The following is a 19,277-nucleotide window of genomic DNA, read 5'->3' on the forward strand; positions in this document are numbered from 1 at the left end:
GAAGGGAAGGGAAGGGAAGGGAAGGGAAGGGAAGGGAAGGGAAGGGAAGGGAAGAAGTGTACATGCTTGAACTCAGTTTGTTCACAGCTGAGGAGGCTTAAAATAAAAAACAAACACAAAAACAAAAAAACTACAAAACTGAAACTCTGCATTCTTATACTATGATGTAGCACACAGGTTCTGTTAATAAATAAGTAAATAAATAAAGCAGTATGTGAAAGTTAATGTTCTTTATTTCTCAATGAAGAGAAAATGTGCATATATTTAGGAGTGCAATACTTAAGTATACTGTCCTTATTGGTATGAAATAAAGACTTTTGGGGGAAGTGTAAATCTAGTTTATATCAATGTAAAAGTAAGCTTTCAATTATTATTAACTAATGAAGATCCAAGTAGAAAACAAAAAAAACACGCAAAACCAGAAAAACCTGAAACCACTGCTACAGAGTAGTGTTATATGGTTTTCCCTATTGCATATAAAATTAATATTACATATGAATCTTTAATTTTTATTTTAGTCATCTTTAGATGTATTATATATCTCAACATGTTACATATATCCATCCACTGAGAGACAGTACAAACAGGTGCACATGACACAGAATAGATGGGAATTTATGAATATACTGCTCTTTATATAGATGTTCATTATTCCAACATGCATACGTAAATATCTTTGATCTCTGGCTGTTCAGCTATGGTCTTCAAGGAGGAAACAAGAATGGGAAGCAGTTTATAAAAAGCTTGTGCCAGAATTCTGAGCTGAGCTTGGCTGAAAAATGATACTGTATACATCGCACAGAATCAAGGTCAAAAGTGAATTAGGAATCCAGGCCCTGAGTAATGAGGGCTTAGCACTTAGCAGAAATGACATGCCCAGTTTCCAGACCAGAAGTGCCAGCTGACCTGCCAACCTAGCATTCCAGATCCGAAAGGGGGAAATCTGCTCTCCTAGCTACAGACAAGATGTGTACTACTAATTATTGCTCATAGAGACTTATGATGAAGTACAGTAGGATAGTTGTCTAGAAGCCAATTCTTAGCCTGAGTTCAGGCAGCCTAGACAATGTAAATCTGTCTCGCAAAAGTAATATAAGCAAGATTCTGAACGAAGGGGATAGGAACGGAGAGCAGTGGTCTGACCGTGCTATCTAATACACACTCTTCATTTGAGCTGAAAAGAGGTTTAATACTTGATTTTACTGGAGAGCCCTTCCAAGGAAAAAAGGCCAGCAAAACAATCCTTCTGCTTACCTAAGAACTATTGAGATGTATATATTTAAGTTATCCCATAGGCTCTAGAGTCCGGTGTTGCTGATTAAATTAGAAACGTGTTCATTTCTGACCTCTCCTATTTTATGAGAACATATCAGCAAAGTCTTTATATACTCAACTTAACTCTAAATATTTGTAGCATTCTGTTTTGTTTTGTTTTTTAATAGTTACAGTTTTCTTATCAACTTTCTAATTTCCAAATAATTACAAATTAGGACATGGGAGTCCCTTAATGTACTGGACCATAAAAATATTGTTTATCCTGTGGTGTAGGTGGATTTTGTTCAAGCTACAACAAATGCTAAAAACTGACCTAAGGTACATGCAAGTCCGTGTGACGCGCTCATGTTCACATTATTACCCACAAGACATGACACTGGCTGAAGCACTATTATTAAAGAGAGATTAAAACAGCTGTACATTATGCTGAAGCACTCACTCTTTCCTTTACAAACAGACGGTCCTGGATTATAAGCAGCACTTGACCATTTAAATCACTACAACAACCAGATTTAACCAGCTGGGCCATATTCTCTTAGGCGATGCCTGTTGACCTCCTCAGTCACAGCTGCTCAGATAAAATTCTCATTAGACAACTTATTTTCAGAAGCTAAAGGACTCTGATTAAATATATCTGTTTAGACAGGATAAAGTCTTTCAGTATGTATTTCTTTTTCCAACCTTATGAGGTAGAACAGAGAGCCTAAGAGACAGTATCTTAAGTTGTACCACAGAAAGTTTAAGTTGTGTCACTAGAAATTCATATTATATTCACATCTTACAGATGGACTAGAAACTTCCTATAACTCTAATTGAAAGAGACTTGCTGCTGTGCCCATGTAGGGGTTGAAGCAGATGACTAGAATTCTTGACTTCTTATTCCACTTCAAGCTGTACGATTAACTTGACATGCGACCTCATGTTAGCTCATTTCCCACAGCTACACCAATGTTCATGGAGCTCCTCCCTATAAAATGCTAACACAGACTATTCTTTTATTCAAAGGAATGACGCATGAGTTCAAGCCCCACAGAACTAATGCAGAAGTATACAGCAGGAATAGATATTTGTTCCCCGTTACATTAATTAAATCACTTGTATTCTGTTATCTCTAAAAATCTCTATTTGCTCTAAAAGTGAACAGGTGTTTTTTAATTTTGGTAAGCAATTTTGTGACAGATCAAGACTTAATACACAAAGGGCTCCTCAACAGCACTGACTGCACATCATTTGAAGAAGAGAACGCCATACAAACTCATTTTAAATGATAGGTGTTAAAGATCATCATCATATTATATATGTATGATTAGGCAATTAATTATGTAGTTTAAAATAGACTGTTAGATGGCAAAACATATCTGTAAGTTCAGACCTCGTTTCTCCAACTAAGGGCAGAATCAATTGCAGTGCCCACAGTCACAACAAAGATCAAGATCTTAAAATAGTAACTATTTTTAAAATGTTATTTTGTTCAAATCAAATAAATCTGGAGAGCTTGCTTCATTTTAGTTCAGAGAAACTTCTAAATACTAAAACAGTTATAGATAAGAATTTTGATATTTCTAGTAAGCACAAAACTTTAGAACCATTTTACCTAAGTGTAAAATTCTGAAGAAATTCCAATCGTTCTATTATTTAATTTCCCACATTGGTTTATATGGTACCAGTCAGATGTTCAATAATTTTCTGTAAAATGGAAATTATACTTGTCCATTTTTTTTTCTACAGAAAATGCTAGATGCACTGAGAAGAACTTAACATGGAGATCTTTGAACTTACAATTGTTTTCCAGCATATTGTGCTCCAAAAAGGGCAAGATTATTTTATAGATCACAGATGACCTTTTTCACAGCTGGTGAGAATATTTAGTACAAGAGGTTCAGACTTGGTGAGAGGGATCTCTTTGCTGTGCATATACCAATCTTAAATCAGCTAGTGTATACCAATACAGAGGAAGCACAGAAAGCTCTCAAGAATTCACATATAAATAAGCTACAAAATGCTTGAGTCCTTAAGATATGATTTTAAACTGTTTAAACCTTCTGATGCACATTTTTATTAGCACACCATTCAGTACGCTCCCAGAGAAGTCTTAGCTGTGGTGTCACTACAATCAACAGCAACTTGTACATACCCGCAGCAAAGTATGAGCCAAGACCTTTGATTAGCATGGAGTGTTGAACGACTGTTACTGACTGTAAAAAGCAACTTTGCCAAACTAACATTTAAAATAGTTTTCTTAGTCTAACCACCAAATCTAAGAAAGCAATTTTTAAAAGAGTGATCTTTACAGCTGAAAACAGACAGATGGTAGTATAGAATCTGGGACATTCTCTCTTTAGAGATGTTTCACCAGCTTCAGAAAGGACACCTATAGAACACATTTATCTATGTGCTGGCATTTAACAATTGTGCCAAGAAATTTGAAAGCCTACTTCCATCTCTACATGATTTTATTCCATATTTATACTTATTATTGTTTCAGTATCAATTTTAATTGAAATATACTTTACTAAATGGAGCAAGGGATCCTAACACGCACTGTTTGAAGACTGCAACCGCATCATGAAACTCAGGAGGAGATAGAATCATTCTGAACTCATTCATATTTCAAAGAAAAATAGAGATCACAAAGTTCTACTACCTTGGGATCTATTACACTACAAATTCCTTCTGAGTTATTTTTAATGCCACAAAACAACACTGGCTAAATAATAGAATCCACACACATACCCCCATATTTCTATATCTGTTTCAAAGCCTTCTGCTCCCGCACCTTCCCTGGTTCAAATTTGTGTGTGAGCTTACAGAGCATAAGATATTGTTACAGAAGTAAACAAGACTTCATTCTGCTTGACACAGTGAAAGAATTTCTTGTTTGACCCTGACCTTGTGCACATATATACTGATAACATCATTCTCCAATTCAATTGAGTAACCATCAAGGAAAAAAGTCTCAGCATAGCCGATGAAAATATCTGAATAAGGACTGAATATATAAACTGCCTTGCAGCTCCAAGATTTGTCCTCATTTTTATCTCTCTTTTAACACATGTAACAATATCTGAGCAGACTGTTAAAAAAAAAGATTTATTCAGCTGCATATCTAGATACATAGGTCAGAACTAGGTACCCTTTACACTTAAAGTTGTTTCCCATTATCCTAGCCACAGATACTGGGTCATTAAGGTGATGAAAGATGAGTATTTCTAAAGCAAAATAAAACAGCTTATGTTTTATTCATTCCCATTGTTTAAAATAAACATTTGTCTTCTAAAAGAAAAAGAACAAATTCCACCGAAGAACATCCCTCACGACTCTACAAGCAGTTAAAAATTCATCATAACCTCTCAAGTAAGAATGAGTTTTCAACTAAACCAACATTCTTCCTTTAACTCACAGACAACCAACACTATTTAGAAAGTTTTATAAAACAGACATATTTGTCTTAAATCCCTAATGGATCTCAAACTACCATTGCCATGGTAACCTGTGAATAACTTTATCCTAGCCTTTGCCAATTATGCAATTTTCTGGCTCTCGATACCCAACACATTCTTTATACTATAAAATCTGTAGGGAGTGGGAAAACCATATCAGTCATATTCAGCACATACCTTCTTGCTCGGTCCTGGTCATTTCTTCTAGTTTCTTCTGCTTCAGTGTGTCCACCACATCTGCAAGGCTTCCTTTGCGGCGTTCTGGCGTTCCAAAATTAACACTGGTCATTAGCTCACTCCGGTCACGACTTCCTTCGTCAGGCTTGTGTGGTGAGGTAGAGGTATTTCGGAAGGAATATAGGGAACATAACTTATTACTCTCCGATTCCTACAAAGAAACAACACAATGTGAAAATGTAGGCTATTCTCTTAACATCAGAAGGATCTGAAACAGGTAACAATTAAAAGCATTAAATAATTAGTCTGTCATACTAAGGAGCCAATATATATCTTCTGTTTTCTAAAATGTGTATTATTACTCAAAATTCTCAGTTTCAGTGCTTCACAGGGGCTCTTTTTTTTTTTTTTATTTTAGGCCAGTCTTCTCCAGGGTTCTTACTATTGTATCTCATTCCTGAGATACTCCTCATCAAGGATTTCGCTTTTCAGAAACAAGCCACTTCAACATTAATTTGATGAATGTGTTAAGCATTTGCAGATTTCTTAAGTGACTTAAGTAAAGGCACTACAGGTAGCACTGAGAGAGAAAATACAGGCAAGGACAAATAATTCCTGAATAGATCTTAGGCTAATGGAAAGCAACATAACTTTAAAATTTGAAAAGTTAGACCAATAGTGACAGAGAAACGAGGAAAAACATTTGAATACACTTCAGAGTTAAACAAAGCTTATGGTATGTGTCCATCCATCTACGCTCATTTACTGGTCTTCAGATTATATACTTTTACTTTTTTTTTGTGGCCAAGAAGGCCAATGGCATCCTGGCTTGTATCAGAAATAGTGTTGCCAGTAGGAGTAGGGAAGTAATTGACCCTCTGTACTCAGCCTGGTGAAGCTGGACCTCAAGTACTGTGTCCAGTTTTGGGCCACTCACTGCAAGAAAGACATTGATGCCCTGGAGCATGTTCAGAGGAGGGCGACAAAGCTGGTGAGGGGTCTGGAGCACAGGCCTTATGAGGAGCAGCTGAGGGAGCTGGGATTGTTCAGTTTGGAGAAGAGGAGGCTCAGAGATGACCTTATCGCTCTCTACACCTACTTGAAGGGAGGTTGTAGTGAGCTGGAGGTCGGCCTCCTCTCTCTTGTAAGTAGTGACAGGACGAGGGGGAGGGGCCTCAAGTTGCACCAGGGGAGATTCATGCTGGACATTAGGAAACACTACTTTTCTGAAAGAGTGGTCAAGTGCTAGAATGGGCTGCCCAGGGAGGTGGCTGAGTCACCATCCCTGGAGGTGTTCAAGAAACATTTAGATACAGCGTTGAGAGACATGGTTTAGTGGAGTTATTGGTGGTAGGTGGATGGTTGGACTGGATGATCTTGTAGGTCTTTCCCAGCCTAGCTAATTCTATGATTCTATGATTTTCTTAAAGAATGAAGGTTATATAGTTTCTCATATACAAAAGCAGATGTTACTTTCTAGACTAACACAAGAATGAGGAAACAGATAAGTTTACATCAGAACAAGTAATGTATGCTGAAATACATGTATTAGGACTACATGTAAGAGAAAATGTATTTTATAGTCAAAAAGAGAAGGAAGAGATAACATCAATAGATAGAATCAAAAAGCAACCAGCAGTAACCAAATCTCCTTTGTTTTGCAGTATCACCCAACAGTCGAGCGCTGCATTAAATTTTCTGTCTCAGAGTTCTCACCCTCCCAACCATAGATATTTGCTGAAGTTCTGCTTTTGTTCCTTTAGCTAAAAAAGAACAAATCTTTCAGTTTGCCCTTAAAAAAATCAACCGTGGGAATTTCTTACACACTTCTTTTTCCAAAATTATTCTAATTACTCTAATTATAATGTTTAATGATATCAAACCTGAAATGCTAAAAAATTGGGGTAAAACAATCAAGCTTTTTTGTTCTCTGAAAGCCTAGTAATGACAGTGGACATATTCAATGCCATAAAATATATTTTCTTCTAAATAAAGACTTAGAATAAGAGCAGCATTATATTTAAGAATTAAGAGAGAAATTAATAGTTCTATCAAAAATCATTCCCCCAGCAGCGCACCCAAGAAATGATAATATTACTCCTACTGTATGAACTGGGAATTACTCATTTACAGGGCTGAAGAAACACATGTGGGGAAAAGTCGCAGGTGAAACAACGTCTGAAGAAAGATGGATTAGAAAGCATTAACCACTGGCAACAATGTCATACATAAATTTTTGATTCAGTCATGCAGTGAAGGAATTATGAATTGCTTATGCAATACAGCAGAAAGAGCTCACTTTACTGTGAGTAAGTCTGGTAACTAAGGGCTGTGAACTGCACAGAAGGCAGTGACAGGAAGTCGTCACCAAGCACAGCAGAGAGTGATCAGCACAGCACTATTGTTGCCACTAGCGAAGAAGGCAGCATTTGCTACTGAAGTTGAAAATGCATTTATTCACTAAGATGATGCTGTAGCATCTGACAAGCAACAGCACCCCTGTCAACATAGTAGTAGTGGAGGAAATTACGTAAGCCCAGACAGAGAGGTGACACAAAATCTTTAACTTCATTATTTCAGCAGTAAAATATTAAAAAAAATTTCATCACATCCACACATATTCAATAAAGACTCAGATATCACACAGAAAAATGATAGCTCAGGTGGACTTGGTACAAAGCTGAATTATTAATTTCCTTTAGAAAAGGAAGGTTTTCTTCAATATACTCTGAAAACTGCCTTGCACTTTTCTTAAAACTTGTTTGAAGTCATAATGAAGACAAGAAAAACATCTTCTAACATTTTTTTCAAATTTAACACTTGAATTTTCTGTAATACATTTCCCTAATGAAGAATTAACACTATGTCACGTAGCATTTTACACCTTTGAAGACTACAGCATAAGAGCATCTTAAATAATTTGGAAGAACTTTGTTCTCAAGAAACGAACATCCTCTTACAGTACAAGAAACACACTCACTAGGCTCAATGGATGCTCTCAGCAAGTAACATTAAATTATATTGTTTTGTCCAAAGACAAAGAAGATAAGGTTAATCTGTGGAGCAAGTAGAAACGACTGAACGTTCTTCCTACTGATAACCTATCCTCTCCCTCCTCTGGATGCATATATGGTGCAGCACAATGCTCCTTCACTGCTAATGCAAGACTTTTAAAGTCCTGACTCCATTAGGCAGCACACTCATGTTTCATCTTCTTGCCCCAAAGTCTGAAATGTCCATAATGGAAATGAGATAAATTTAAGCTCTGTGAATATCATGAACATTTATGGAGTTAATGCAAAATGATGATCTCTGAAAGAATGAGATCTGTTCAACTAAAAGAGTATTTTATATTATCAGTTGTGTGGGTAATTAAAACATAATAAAAATAAAATAATAAAAGGTATCCCTAATATTTTCAATTCTTTGTCTCTGCAGCTTTGTTACTGGGATCGCTAAATGGCTAATACATTTACACTGTATTGTGTAAACTGGCACTTTCAGAAACCCAGAAGGTTTCAGAAGCTTTTGGGCCCCATTTTTTTCTGAAATCAGAAACGGTTAAAAAGAGTGGTAGGTAGTTTAACAGGAGAACTACACAAACTGAAAGGCATTCAAGGGTTTAAATGGGCAAATGGAAAAACTGTAGACCAGTCCAGTGTAAATAAGTACTTTATCGAATACAAGCAGAAATCAGTTAGAAAAAAATAGAAATCAGTTGCGTGTACAGTTATCTACAAGAAATGAAACTGTTTCCATTTCATGATTCTAGATAAATTTGGGAATAATACACAAATAAAATGTAGCAAAAATGAAACTTTATATGCTGTGAATTTTATAGCTACCCAATCAGAATAGATATTTTTACTACTATATATTTACAATTAGCGGTTTCCTTTTTCGCTCCAAGATTATATTAAACTCACATTCATGGCAAACCAGACAGATCAAAATACAATGGAGCAAGGCAAGTGTTTCCATTCCATTGTTTCTAGAAAGGTGACTCAACTAAACTTGAGTGGCAGTTGCTACTGCAATATTCTATTTGTAAAAAACTAAATAAAGGTTACAGCTAAGTCATGAAGGATTTTAACTTTCTTGGTAGATGATATAATCTTTCATGGAGCAATTCATGTTATCTCTGTGTTTCAGTATCCACCACATGACCAAAAGCTCAGCTATTCCATACATCAGATGCAGGCCTGATCACCACAAATTTGTCTGCTTGGACATTCAAAAGCAGCATGTAGATAACCTCCTCTCATAACTGGAAGTATATCTATATGGCCCAGATATTCTCAGTAGACTGTGTGTGTTGTCTTCTCCACAAGCTGTTTGTTGCTTCTCTTGCATTAACGTGTAAGATACTCTCACTAGAAAATCTGTGGAGTCCAGAACAGAAAAGAACCACTGTTTCTCACCACAGAATAAGAAAATAAAACCATAGTTAGGAAAGGAAGCATCCAACTGATATAAATGTCTACTCAGTGTACCTGGACAACAATCTGGTTCACTAATGCATCCAACAGCTATATAAGACTCTATAAAACTGACACGTTCCTATATTCTCAGGTTTAAAATCCACATATTCCTATAAAAAGTCTTTTTAAGTCTAAAATTGAAATAATATATTCAACTCTTGGCAGTCCCTTCAAAAGATGCATTCCATTTAAGAAGTTCTATTCTTACTGATTTCAGTGATTGCCACGTTAGGAGGGGAAAAAAGCAAAATGTATTAAAATAACATAAATAGTCACCATAATGCCTACGGTCAAAATATTGAACAAACAGCCTTTTTCACTCAACATTGGTGAACTTCAGTCGCAGAAAACCCTACTCATTTTTATTCTTGAATGCATTAGTACTCAAATTACTCAATCTCCAGGCAAAAAAGAAACAAACCAGAATACTGATATGTTAAAGAAGCAGTATCAAAATAGTATATCCTCTTGAAGCACACAGGACATTTTACTTTCAGTAAGAATGAAATGTACAGAAAAGAAGAAATTTAGGAAAAAGCTATGTCTGTAAAACCTAGAATTTGGTCCTTTTGAACAAAGTGCCATTTTTGGTAAAAGCATAACTTCCTGCACATAACGTAGCAAAGTGGATACTTCTCAATTTGATCCAAAATGACATCTAGTGCAGGATACTTAGGATCCCATACTTTGCTGACTTACAAAACCATTCCTCTGCTCACACACTTGTATTGGATAACTGTAGAACAGTTTATGCCCATACCAATATTGCAAAAGCTTTTATTTGCCTACTGCAATGGTGGTATTTCAAGACTAGCCACAATTAATAAGTGAAAAAAATAAAATAAAATAAAATTTGGAAACAGGTTATGATACAGAATTAGAGATGAATCTGACTGTTTAAGAAAAAAAATGTGTGATTTCACATCTTTAGCTTTCTTCTTTGCTGTACTGAGTCAGATTTAAATATGTTTCAAGTTGCAAAGGTATTTCCCTCCAAACATAACTGAAATTGAAATTTTTACTGTCCAGTAGCTGAAGCCAGAAACTCAGCCTGGACCATTATTCCAGCTGCTTACTATCCAGAAAGGACAAAACTGAATCTATTTCTGAAATGTCGGCTTTTAATATCAAGGTAAAGGTAAGGTAAATTCTTCCTGTATACATTTCCTTGCCAGCCCATTAGCACAGTCAAAATTTTATTGCAGATCATTCAACACTCTGTGCTTTGTGTTTTAACCAAATGTCCTTACTGTAACAGATTAAATACCTATGTATAGACATTAAAATTTAAGGAAAAGTGGAAAAATTCTCAAAAAAAAAAAAAATTCAGATCTGCAATGCATGATTACTACAATACCATGAACAGTTCACACAAGGATATGCAACCAGTGCAAGAAATCATGCTTCTACTTAATCCTAAGACCCCCACTTACCACCTAGTCATATTTCAATGAGAAAACACAAGTATTTCCAGTGCAATATGGTGAGAGTTTTCCGTCTATCCTTGGCCTTTTTATTAGGGGCAGCATTGTTTTTTAACCAAGCACAATGTTGCCTTGAATATGAGTATTTCAGCATGAGCGGCCTTATCAGCTTTCCAGGCTGCGTGGTGCATACTACAAGGGGCCAGTTGGCCATTCCCTTCAGCATTTCTGTGAATGGCTTAAGTACAGTTTTGCTAATGACAGAAACAATTCTGAATAATTACTAACAACAGCCAAATAAAGTTGGGGACCCTCTCTGTCCAAATGTATGTTATTTTCTTCTGTTATAGCTACATTAAGATAATATGTATAAATATTTTGACACATCCCTTGCTCTGACACAATGATTTTTCAACATGAACATTCACTAAGTTTCAAATGTTACACTGGTAAGATTCTTTTAAAATTAGAGAGCTGCCCATTTTCTCTGCAAAAGAAGAAAAAATCTTATAGGTTTTTTTTTTTTTTAGATATTTCTGTTAAAAGGGGATTGAACAAATAATCACTACTTTAAAACTAACAATAAATTATATTTTTTTGTGTATTTAGATTTTAACAGCTCGAGTAGCTCCATTTTCCCCTAGTGGGCCCGCTAGTTTTAGCAGTGCAAATGAGGGAGTCCTGTTGTAAGCCAAAATAAGAGTATTAAAAGTTGACCTTATATTTTTCCTGTCAGGAAGCTAATGTTTATAGCAATATCTGCACAACAAACCATGACCCAACTTGTGACAACTTTTTTGAAGCCTTTTCATTCGCAAAATAGAGAGAACACATAAAATAACAGTTCCATAGGTGACAGATTGTAGGCTAGAACATGAATAAATATTCTTTCTTCTTCCCCCAAATGCCCTAAGCACTAATGAACCCTACATTTAAGGGCTGAGAAGAGGCACTCTCAACGTGGGGACTTGTAACTTTTTTGCAGTCGAGCGTGGAACACTTCTCTCTTTGGAAGGGTTAAGCACAGATCAACAGTCTGTTGAACAGAATCCTCTGTTGGGAGCCCCTAGAAGTAGGAGTACATGATGCTGTGGATTTTAATAATGAGACATCACTGACTCTTTTCAGTGGCACTCTGGGTAGGCAGCATAGCTTCTGTCTCAGAGCTGCTCTCTGAAGTTGAGAAAAGAGGAAAACTTGGGAACTGAAACTGTGGGCTGTACAAAGGCTGGGTCAGTGTGTTAGTCAGCAAAGTAAGAAAAGCTGTGATTGAAAGCTGACAACTGTAATCTTACTTAATAGCCAGAAAGAAAGCTGTTTCTGTAAGAGTTCAACTGAATTTGCAAGATGAACGGCCAAGAAGAAGCAGAAAGCAAATATTACTAACATAAAATGCGTTAGTTGAATTGCTTATTTCCATGTGGATGAGGCTTTTCTGTTATAAAGGGATATTTATCTGTCTCTGTATTGAATGGGACACATGTAAACACCCCAGGAAAGTTGGATATCCAGAGTGGTTTTTATTCCAAGTACTAGAGGCATGCTGGCACTTGGAACTAGTCTGGAGTTAACATATAATGAAAGCAAATGTTTACAAAATCATTTCCAATCACTACATTAAAAAAGGTTTCCCATTTTGAGGAATTTAATTAAATAGAATTAAGAGAAATTAAAAATTTAAGTGATAATTTCCAATTCTCATCTGCTTCAAAAAAATAGAAGTTTTGTTTAAGTAAGATTTATTTAAATCCAAGGCTTGAGAAAGACTGCTATGAGCTATTGAGAGAATACGATTTGTAAAGTCTCAGCAAATTATGCTAGTGGGAGGGTAAATGGCAAGTAATGGAATAAAACCTCAAGTCTTTAACTCAGCATTTACCCTGATATAACTTACACTGATTCCACTGCCAGAATATAGGCTGAATACAGTCTTTTAAACAGCTTGCATTTTCACCTTTTATGCTCATCTAAAACTCATTAAGTACCAATACAACAGCAAGCATTAGCTCTAGTCCAAGTAAGGATATGCTGAAGAATTAAAAAATTTAAAAAAAGAAGCTTACTTAGGTAAAAGGCTTAAAAATGGGATGACAAGATAATCAGGAATACACAATATGAACATGACCCTATGAATAGGTCAGTGCAAGACTATGTACCTTTTTTGGAATAGGCACAAATTCTTTGTTTGATGTATAATAAGGCCACTTAATCACTGCAATCCCTTCAAACTCAGCTGCTAGAGCATCTGGAGAATCCAGACACCAAGTTTTCGGTAGAGAGATTTCTGAAAAGAAGGTTATAATTTAAAACCTTCTCTTTACAAATAAGAAAAACTATGAAAAATGTTGACAGACATTTTGCTCCCATTCCAGAACAGAGAATCACCTCAAAATTATTTGATAAGTAAAATGATCAATCATTTTTATACATCATACAATTTGCTAACAAATTATATCCATAAACTCATGTGCTTTTGTAAGAGTTAACTGCTGAGTATTTTGTTAATCATCCAAATACCATATGCTTTAGCTCCCTGCATTTAGGCTGGGCAATAAAACACAACAGTATTGAGAGTTTGTGCCCTGGATTTTGGTTAAATGCTCATATTAAGTAAAATGTAATGGAAGAACCATTTGTATAATGAGTATTTAGATTTATATTTTCATCTAAATTGAAACTAAAGATGCATTGTGATCAGTTCCAGCTGATTAGCACTGTTTACCTTTTCAGTAAATAAAGACACATACTTTATGATGTATGCTGCCAGAAGCTGCCAAATCAAACAAGGACTGTGTGGCTTGGATATTCCAGACCACTTTGTATATATCCAGCTTCCTCCTATTAGGTCTTCATAGTTGTCCAACTTACAGCTAGATCTATTAGAAATATCAAAATAAAATTTGTATTTATGTTTTTAGCAATATCAAATGCACATGGAAATCCTTCTCTGTATATAGTTACATGACATCTATTACATGTTTTACGTTTCCCTGTTAGCATTTGCAGAGGAATGCGTGCAGGAAACCAGCCTGCTGCAGAGTACTTGTATTTCTTTAAGGTAAACAGTGATGAAACATTTGGAAGATTGAAATAAAAACAAGACGTTTATGAGACATAAAGGTATCACATAAAACTGTTGTGAATTAGAATAACATTGGCCGAACCCCAGAACAGATAATCCTTATAAACATGCAGGAATGTTGTAAACTGTATATGAATGTCAGTGATACACTACATTAGGAGATTCATATTACACTTGGTGCTCTGTAAGTCTCGGTCACTGGATTTTTCATGGCCTGAAAGATTAAAATAAATATAAGTAGTATCTTTCCTTCCTCCATTAAGACATTTTATGTACACAGTTTTATTATGCTGGACAGAGATACCAAAGTCTGTTTTTTCTTGAGCTGTCAAAGTACAAAAGAAATGCAAAAAGTCTTTGCACAGATGTAGTAAAGTGTTGGATTTTATCTTTTGGCAGGTGCTCAATATGCAGCCCACATAATCACATGTTAATGACTGGAGTATGTTAATCAGCATGCATACCTGATTCCTTCTAGCCCAAGGAAAAAAATTTAACAATTTAGAGCATGTTAATGCTTCTACTTTTGAAAAAAAAAAATCATGTCAGTATACAGAACTGATTTAAAAACTTCTCAGAATTTACTTTATTAAAAAATGGAAATGTTAAAATAAGGGAAAGGAATAAAATGCCTACAGGTTTAGATGAACATAAGCTACAAGACATTTGTGAATAATTCAGGTGATGATCAATTCTATTCAAACACAATTCATCCTGGAACATAGGACATTTGTAAACAAAGCTAAACTACACAATGTCAAAATTAAAATAATGAAAAGTATAACAATCATACAAAAATGAAAAACTACTTGATTCCTCCTAAAGTAAGTTTACACATTAAGCACAATACCCTGCACCCTTTTAGGGAACTGTTTTATTGTTTTTAATTTGAAATGTAAACATTTTTATGCTCAAACTACTAAAACTGATTACTTGATCTTTCCACCCTTTAGATGTACTTAACATGACAGTTGTTGGTAGTCCTAATAAAGTCAAGTCAAGCATATATTTGAATGCTTTTTGAATCAAAACACTGTGCTATTGCATGTGAAATAATTTCTCTTTCTAGTTAGATAAAAATTTCAATGCACTACCTGACATCCAGAAATAATATCACAAGCACTATAGAATTGCTTTCAATCATCACAAAACTCAAATTTGTACATGCAAGTAACAACTGCATGAGCAATTTAGCAGATACGGAATTGCTAGAGTTTAGGGCATTTATATTTGATGCATTTTATATGCTCATATCCAGTCTGTAGATGAACTAAAAATGAAAATTCAAAACTTGTAATTGTACCTATAACTTTTAAGAATTTGAAGCCATGAATTTATATAACAACAAATTCACAGCATTTAGCACATGTAAACATTTTTCAATGATTTTTCCTAGAAACATGAGTTTATTTCCCACAAAAGGAAAGACTTTCATCAAGGGAAATTAACAGTATGGATGCGTGTGAGGGCGAGTGACAGGACAATGCTTGTTTTATAGCAGACAGTATGCACCTCCTGAATAGCACCCATTTCTGTCTTTCTGATACCAGGAGTTTTGCTAAAGCTATACAAAATTAAATCTGATGCTTGGTGATTTAAAATGATTTTAAAGTAACAAATAAAGATACAAATCTCTTTTCCTCCTGCGTATGCAAATATGCCATCAGTACTGCTGAAACGGATGTGCCGAGACAGTGGAAAGGTAGCAGGCTTTTCACTTTTTGGCAAGAAGTCAACAGAAGACAGAGACTTGACATAATTATGAAATATATGTCAATGTTCCCATCTGACATAAAACCCAATTAGAGAAATTTCATTTCTAAACCCAATGGGTTTCTGAACGATGTTTAAAAAAATATGGGGAAATATAGTATATATTTGATGATAATTAACTTACATATGTGTATTTGTGTGTTTCTCCTCGGTCATAGGGAAATAACACACATTCTTTAGACTTTGCTTGCAGCTGTGGTTCTTCTCAAAAGCCTCTTGCCATATCACTTCATGTAATGGTAGACAAAAAAGCTGCGGATGCCCTCGTTCTGTGCATGCACACACTGTCTATATACTGCCTGTGGTGGGAGCGAGGAGAGGAATACCAGTGGGAAAAGGGCTTCCACTGGTCTTGCATTCCACATACAGTGATTCTTCCAGTTCCTGTGAGATCTTCAGAAATCCTCCCTTTTACCAGATTGTCACAATGGGATTAGGGTTGGGAACACAATTTGCCTCTCCTTTTCACAGTTTCAGAAGAAAAGAAAACAATTTTTTAAAATCTGCAATTTGAAGAAAGATTCTGGATTTCAACCCAAGCTATTCCATGACTCTGTGATTTTACTATGTTAAAGCTGCTTAAATTTATTGTTCATAAGAAGAACCACATCTAGCCTTTACAGCCATGGCAATACATCAAGTCATTTCTTTAAGTGGATCAGACCACTTGTCCATCTTATTCTGTAGCTTGTTGTTGGCACTGCTTTCTCCTGATAGTTTAAGGCAAAAATAAAAAATCTTAATAATTTACCTCAAAAGCTGTGCAGGGCTCTGTATGAAGATAAGGAGCATCACTTGTTCTCCAGTGAATAAAGCACAAATTACGATTCTCCATTTCTTTACATAGCTACCAATTAACATAATATTGGGATGTAACAATTCAATTACTATTAAATTTAGCATAAGTTAGTTCTGTTGGCTTTCCATTCTCATCCACTCTCAGTCTGTCGCCCCAAGAGCACCAGCTTTTGGATGCAATTTATAAAATTTGGCTGTATTTCCTGTCTTCTACTCAATGTCCATGGGAGAAGGCAGAAGAGTTTCTTCCCTGTTATCTTAGTAACACCTTGACCTCTTCCCTACAGTCTACTGCAGCAAAAAGATATGTCCTCAGCCTAAAATAGCATTTATTTTTTAGTTGAACTACAGGCAGCAATAAATACCCACATGTCCAGGTATTTTCATATTAAGTTATAGTTAGAAATGCACATATAATCCTTTCAGCTCAGCAATATGAAATTACAGGCCCAAATCTTTCAGTTGTTTTATTTTCCCCCCGCTATAACATCAAATTGGCTGGTGATATGATACTCGCAGTGTAAGTCATTACAGGTCTGACGTTACAGTTGCTACACATTGCTGAATCTGTCAAATGAAAAGGGAGCACAAAGGGAATTTCCAAATGCAGCTGCTATTTCCCATTTGTTAAATCCTTTTATTACACCATATAAGTACACAGCTGGGAAATACTATAGAGTGGGAGTTAAAACAAAATATTTTGGCTTCCAGACATTCAGAATACACAAAGGACTCAGTGGAAAGCAATGCCTGATATCAAAAGGGAGTGAAAGTTTGAAAACATTTCTAGCCAGTGTGGGGGTTTTTTTTTTTTTGATAATACACAATGCAGTTTAAAGGTATCTTATATTACAGAAAGTGCTGCAAATCATAAGCAATGGAGAAAAACTCTGTGATATTTTTCAGTCGAATTGCCCTGCAACAGTATCTTTTTTCATCTAGGTTCTGTACAGCCCTCCTAGCATGTGTGCTCTCACAAATTCCAGTGACGTCCTTAGTAGCTTTAAGGGCACAAAGGAAGCAGCATTTTGTCCTTAATTAGGTATCACATGAAAAATATTTTTTTTCCTCCACATATGTCGACACAGCATTCTGTAAATTTACTATCTTATAACCAGACAACACACATTACTGATGCATTTTAATGACAGCACCAATGTCTTTACCTTCAGCGTAAATGGTAAGGAGCAGGTGCTTCTTCAAATCTGCTTTGAAAGGATCTGTCTGTGAAAGGTCAGAAAGCACTTACCTTCTGGGAGTTTCATTTTATTACACAGAAAACTGGTCTCTGCTACAGTACCTATCTCAAAACTGTCCAAACCATCTTCTAGAATTTGCCTCTCAGGAAAGAAACTCCTATCCTCACTTAAAGGAGTATAAAATTGATCTCATCAGGAAAATTGCAGGCACTTCTGAATTTTTCCTAGCAGTGTCAATGCCTGCTTGGAGACTGAGGTGTTTCAGATAAACTTTACACAATTAATTGAGGCTTAAAGGATTTCTCATGAAGGATATAAGTAAGGAAAAAAGTCAAAAAGGTTACCCTAAATGACAATCCCTCAAGGAGAAAAGATATTTTTTATACCACTTCACAGCAGCGATCTAACTAGTGATCTAACTCACCAAACTTGTGAATACATTGGAATCTTGCTCTTTACATTTTAAATCTCTTTTAAGTGCAACCAAATAGCATGCCTGAGAACTTAGTTTTTCTAGCCAAACCTTGTAAATTACACCCAGCTTTTAGCTGGGCAAAAAAAAATCTGTTTGGTTTAGCTGAGAGCTACCTAAATAAGGATGACATACATTCACCACAAGATTTGACCCAAGGGAATTGTGGAAACTTCTAATGATTTTCAGGACATTCATCTACGTATATGATGGAGTGTTCAGTGAAAAAAGGAGAGAGGAAAAACAGAGTGCTAAGTCACTCAAGTAAAGTTTATGCACCTGCTCTGAAACATGATAAGCTGGGTATTGATTCATGCCTATCCAGAGGTACAGCAAGCGCTGACATGGTAGTACAGCATTAAGAAAGAAAACAGAGATCACGCTCTTGTGCTGTAAGCATTAGCTTAGTTTAGAGCAACGCCAATGAGTACAGATGATCATGCAGTACAAGATTCTATAATTTTTGCTACTATTTCAAAGTCAAAAGAACAGCCTGAATAAAAAGCAAACACTTTGAGTGGCTCCCAGAGGTCAGGAATTCCTTTCTCTCTGGGACACAAAGTCACTTCATCTATGGTATCAGTGTTCTAAGACTGAAATTCCCAGAGTGCACATGCCTCATTGGATGAGAAGGAAAGTGACTGATGAATTCACAGATTTATTTTTCATCAAGAGATTTGATCAACGCTTTCTATTCTATATCCTGGTTGCCCTCCTGATAACACAGAAGCAGGTTAAAATTTTTCTGATGAGCTTATTGCATGATTTGTGTGAAAGAATGACTTTCTACCCAAACTGAGGTTCCAGTTGAAAATTCTGCATTGAAGCCATATATACAACTTAAAACCTACCTTGCCAAATTACTAATCTATAATCATTCTTCTTTAAATCCATTTTTACATCTGAATCTTTTAAATTCCTTGTAAAAGTAGCCCACAGATCTAGGAATATCTTAGGCCTAGCGGAAAGTTCTGCACTAGCTTAGATGGTGCATTACAGATTAGGCAACACTTTTCAAGTTTGGTCTCATATTCTGAATCAATTAGATTTTGAAAAGAAACCAACAAAAAATCTGTGTTAACAGAATAGATATTATTTAAGTGCTATTATTTACTTAGCATTTGAATTCTAGGTAACACAAAATGCATGAAGAATT

The 19,277-nt window shown here is 35.6% G+C and overlaps 1 protein-coding gene across 11 annotated transcripts in view; it reads right to left on the reverse strand.

Annotated features, from left to right (window-relative positions):
* Positions 1-19,277, reverse strand: part of SOX6 (SRY-box 6) — a 410,347-nt gene that overhangs the window by 211,596 nt on the left and 179,474 nt on the right. For all 11 annotated transcript variants that reach the window (XM_021401613.1, XM_021401611.1, XM_021401609.1 and 8 more), the window contains one exon: positions 4,893-5,103. In XM_021401613.1, coding sequence (XP_021257288.1) covers positions 4,893-5,103 — 211 coding nt within the window. The remainder of the gene's footprint in view (positions 1-4,892; positions 5,104-19,277) is intronic.

Source organism: Numida meleagris, chromosome 6 (assembly GCF_002078875.1).
Source record: "Numida meleagris isolate 19003 breed g44 Domestic line chromosome 6, NumMel1.0, whole genome shotgun sequence".
In the NCBI taxonomy this organism is placed as follows: domain Eukaryota; kingdom Metazoa; phylum Chordata; class Aves; order Galliformes; family Numididae; genus Numida; species Numida meleagris.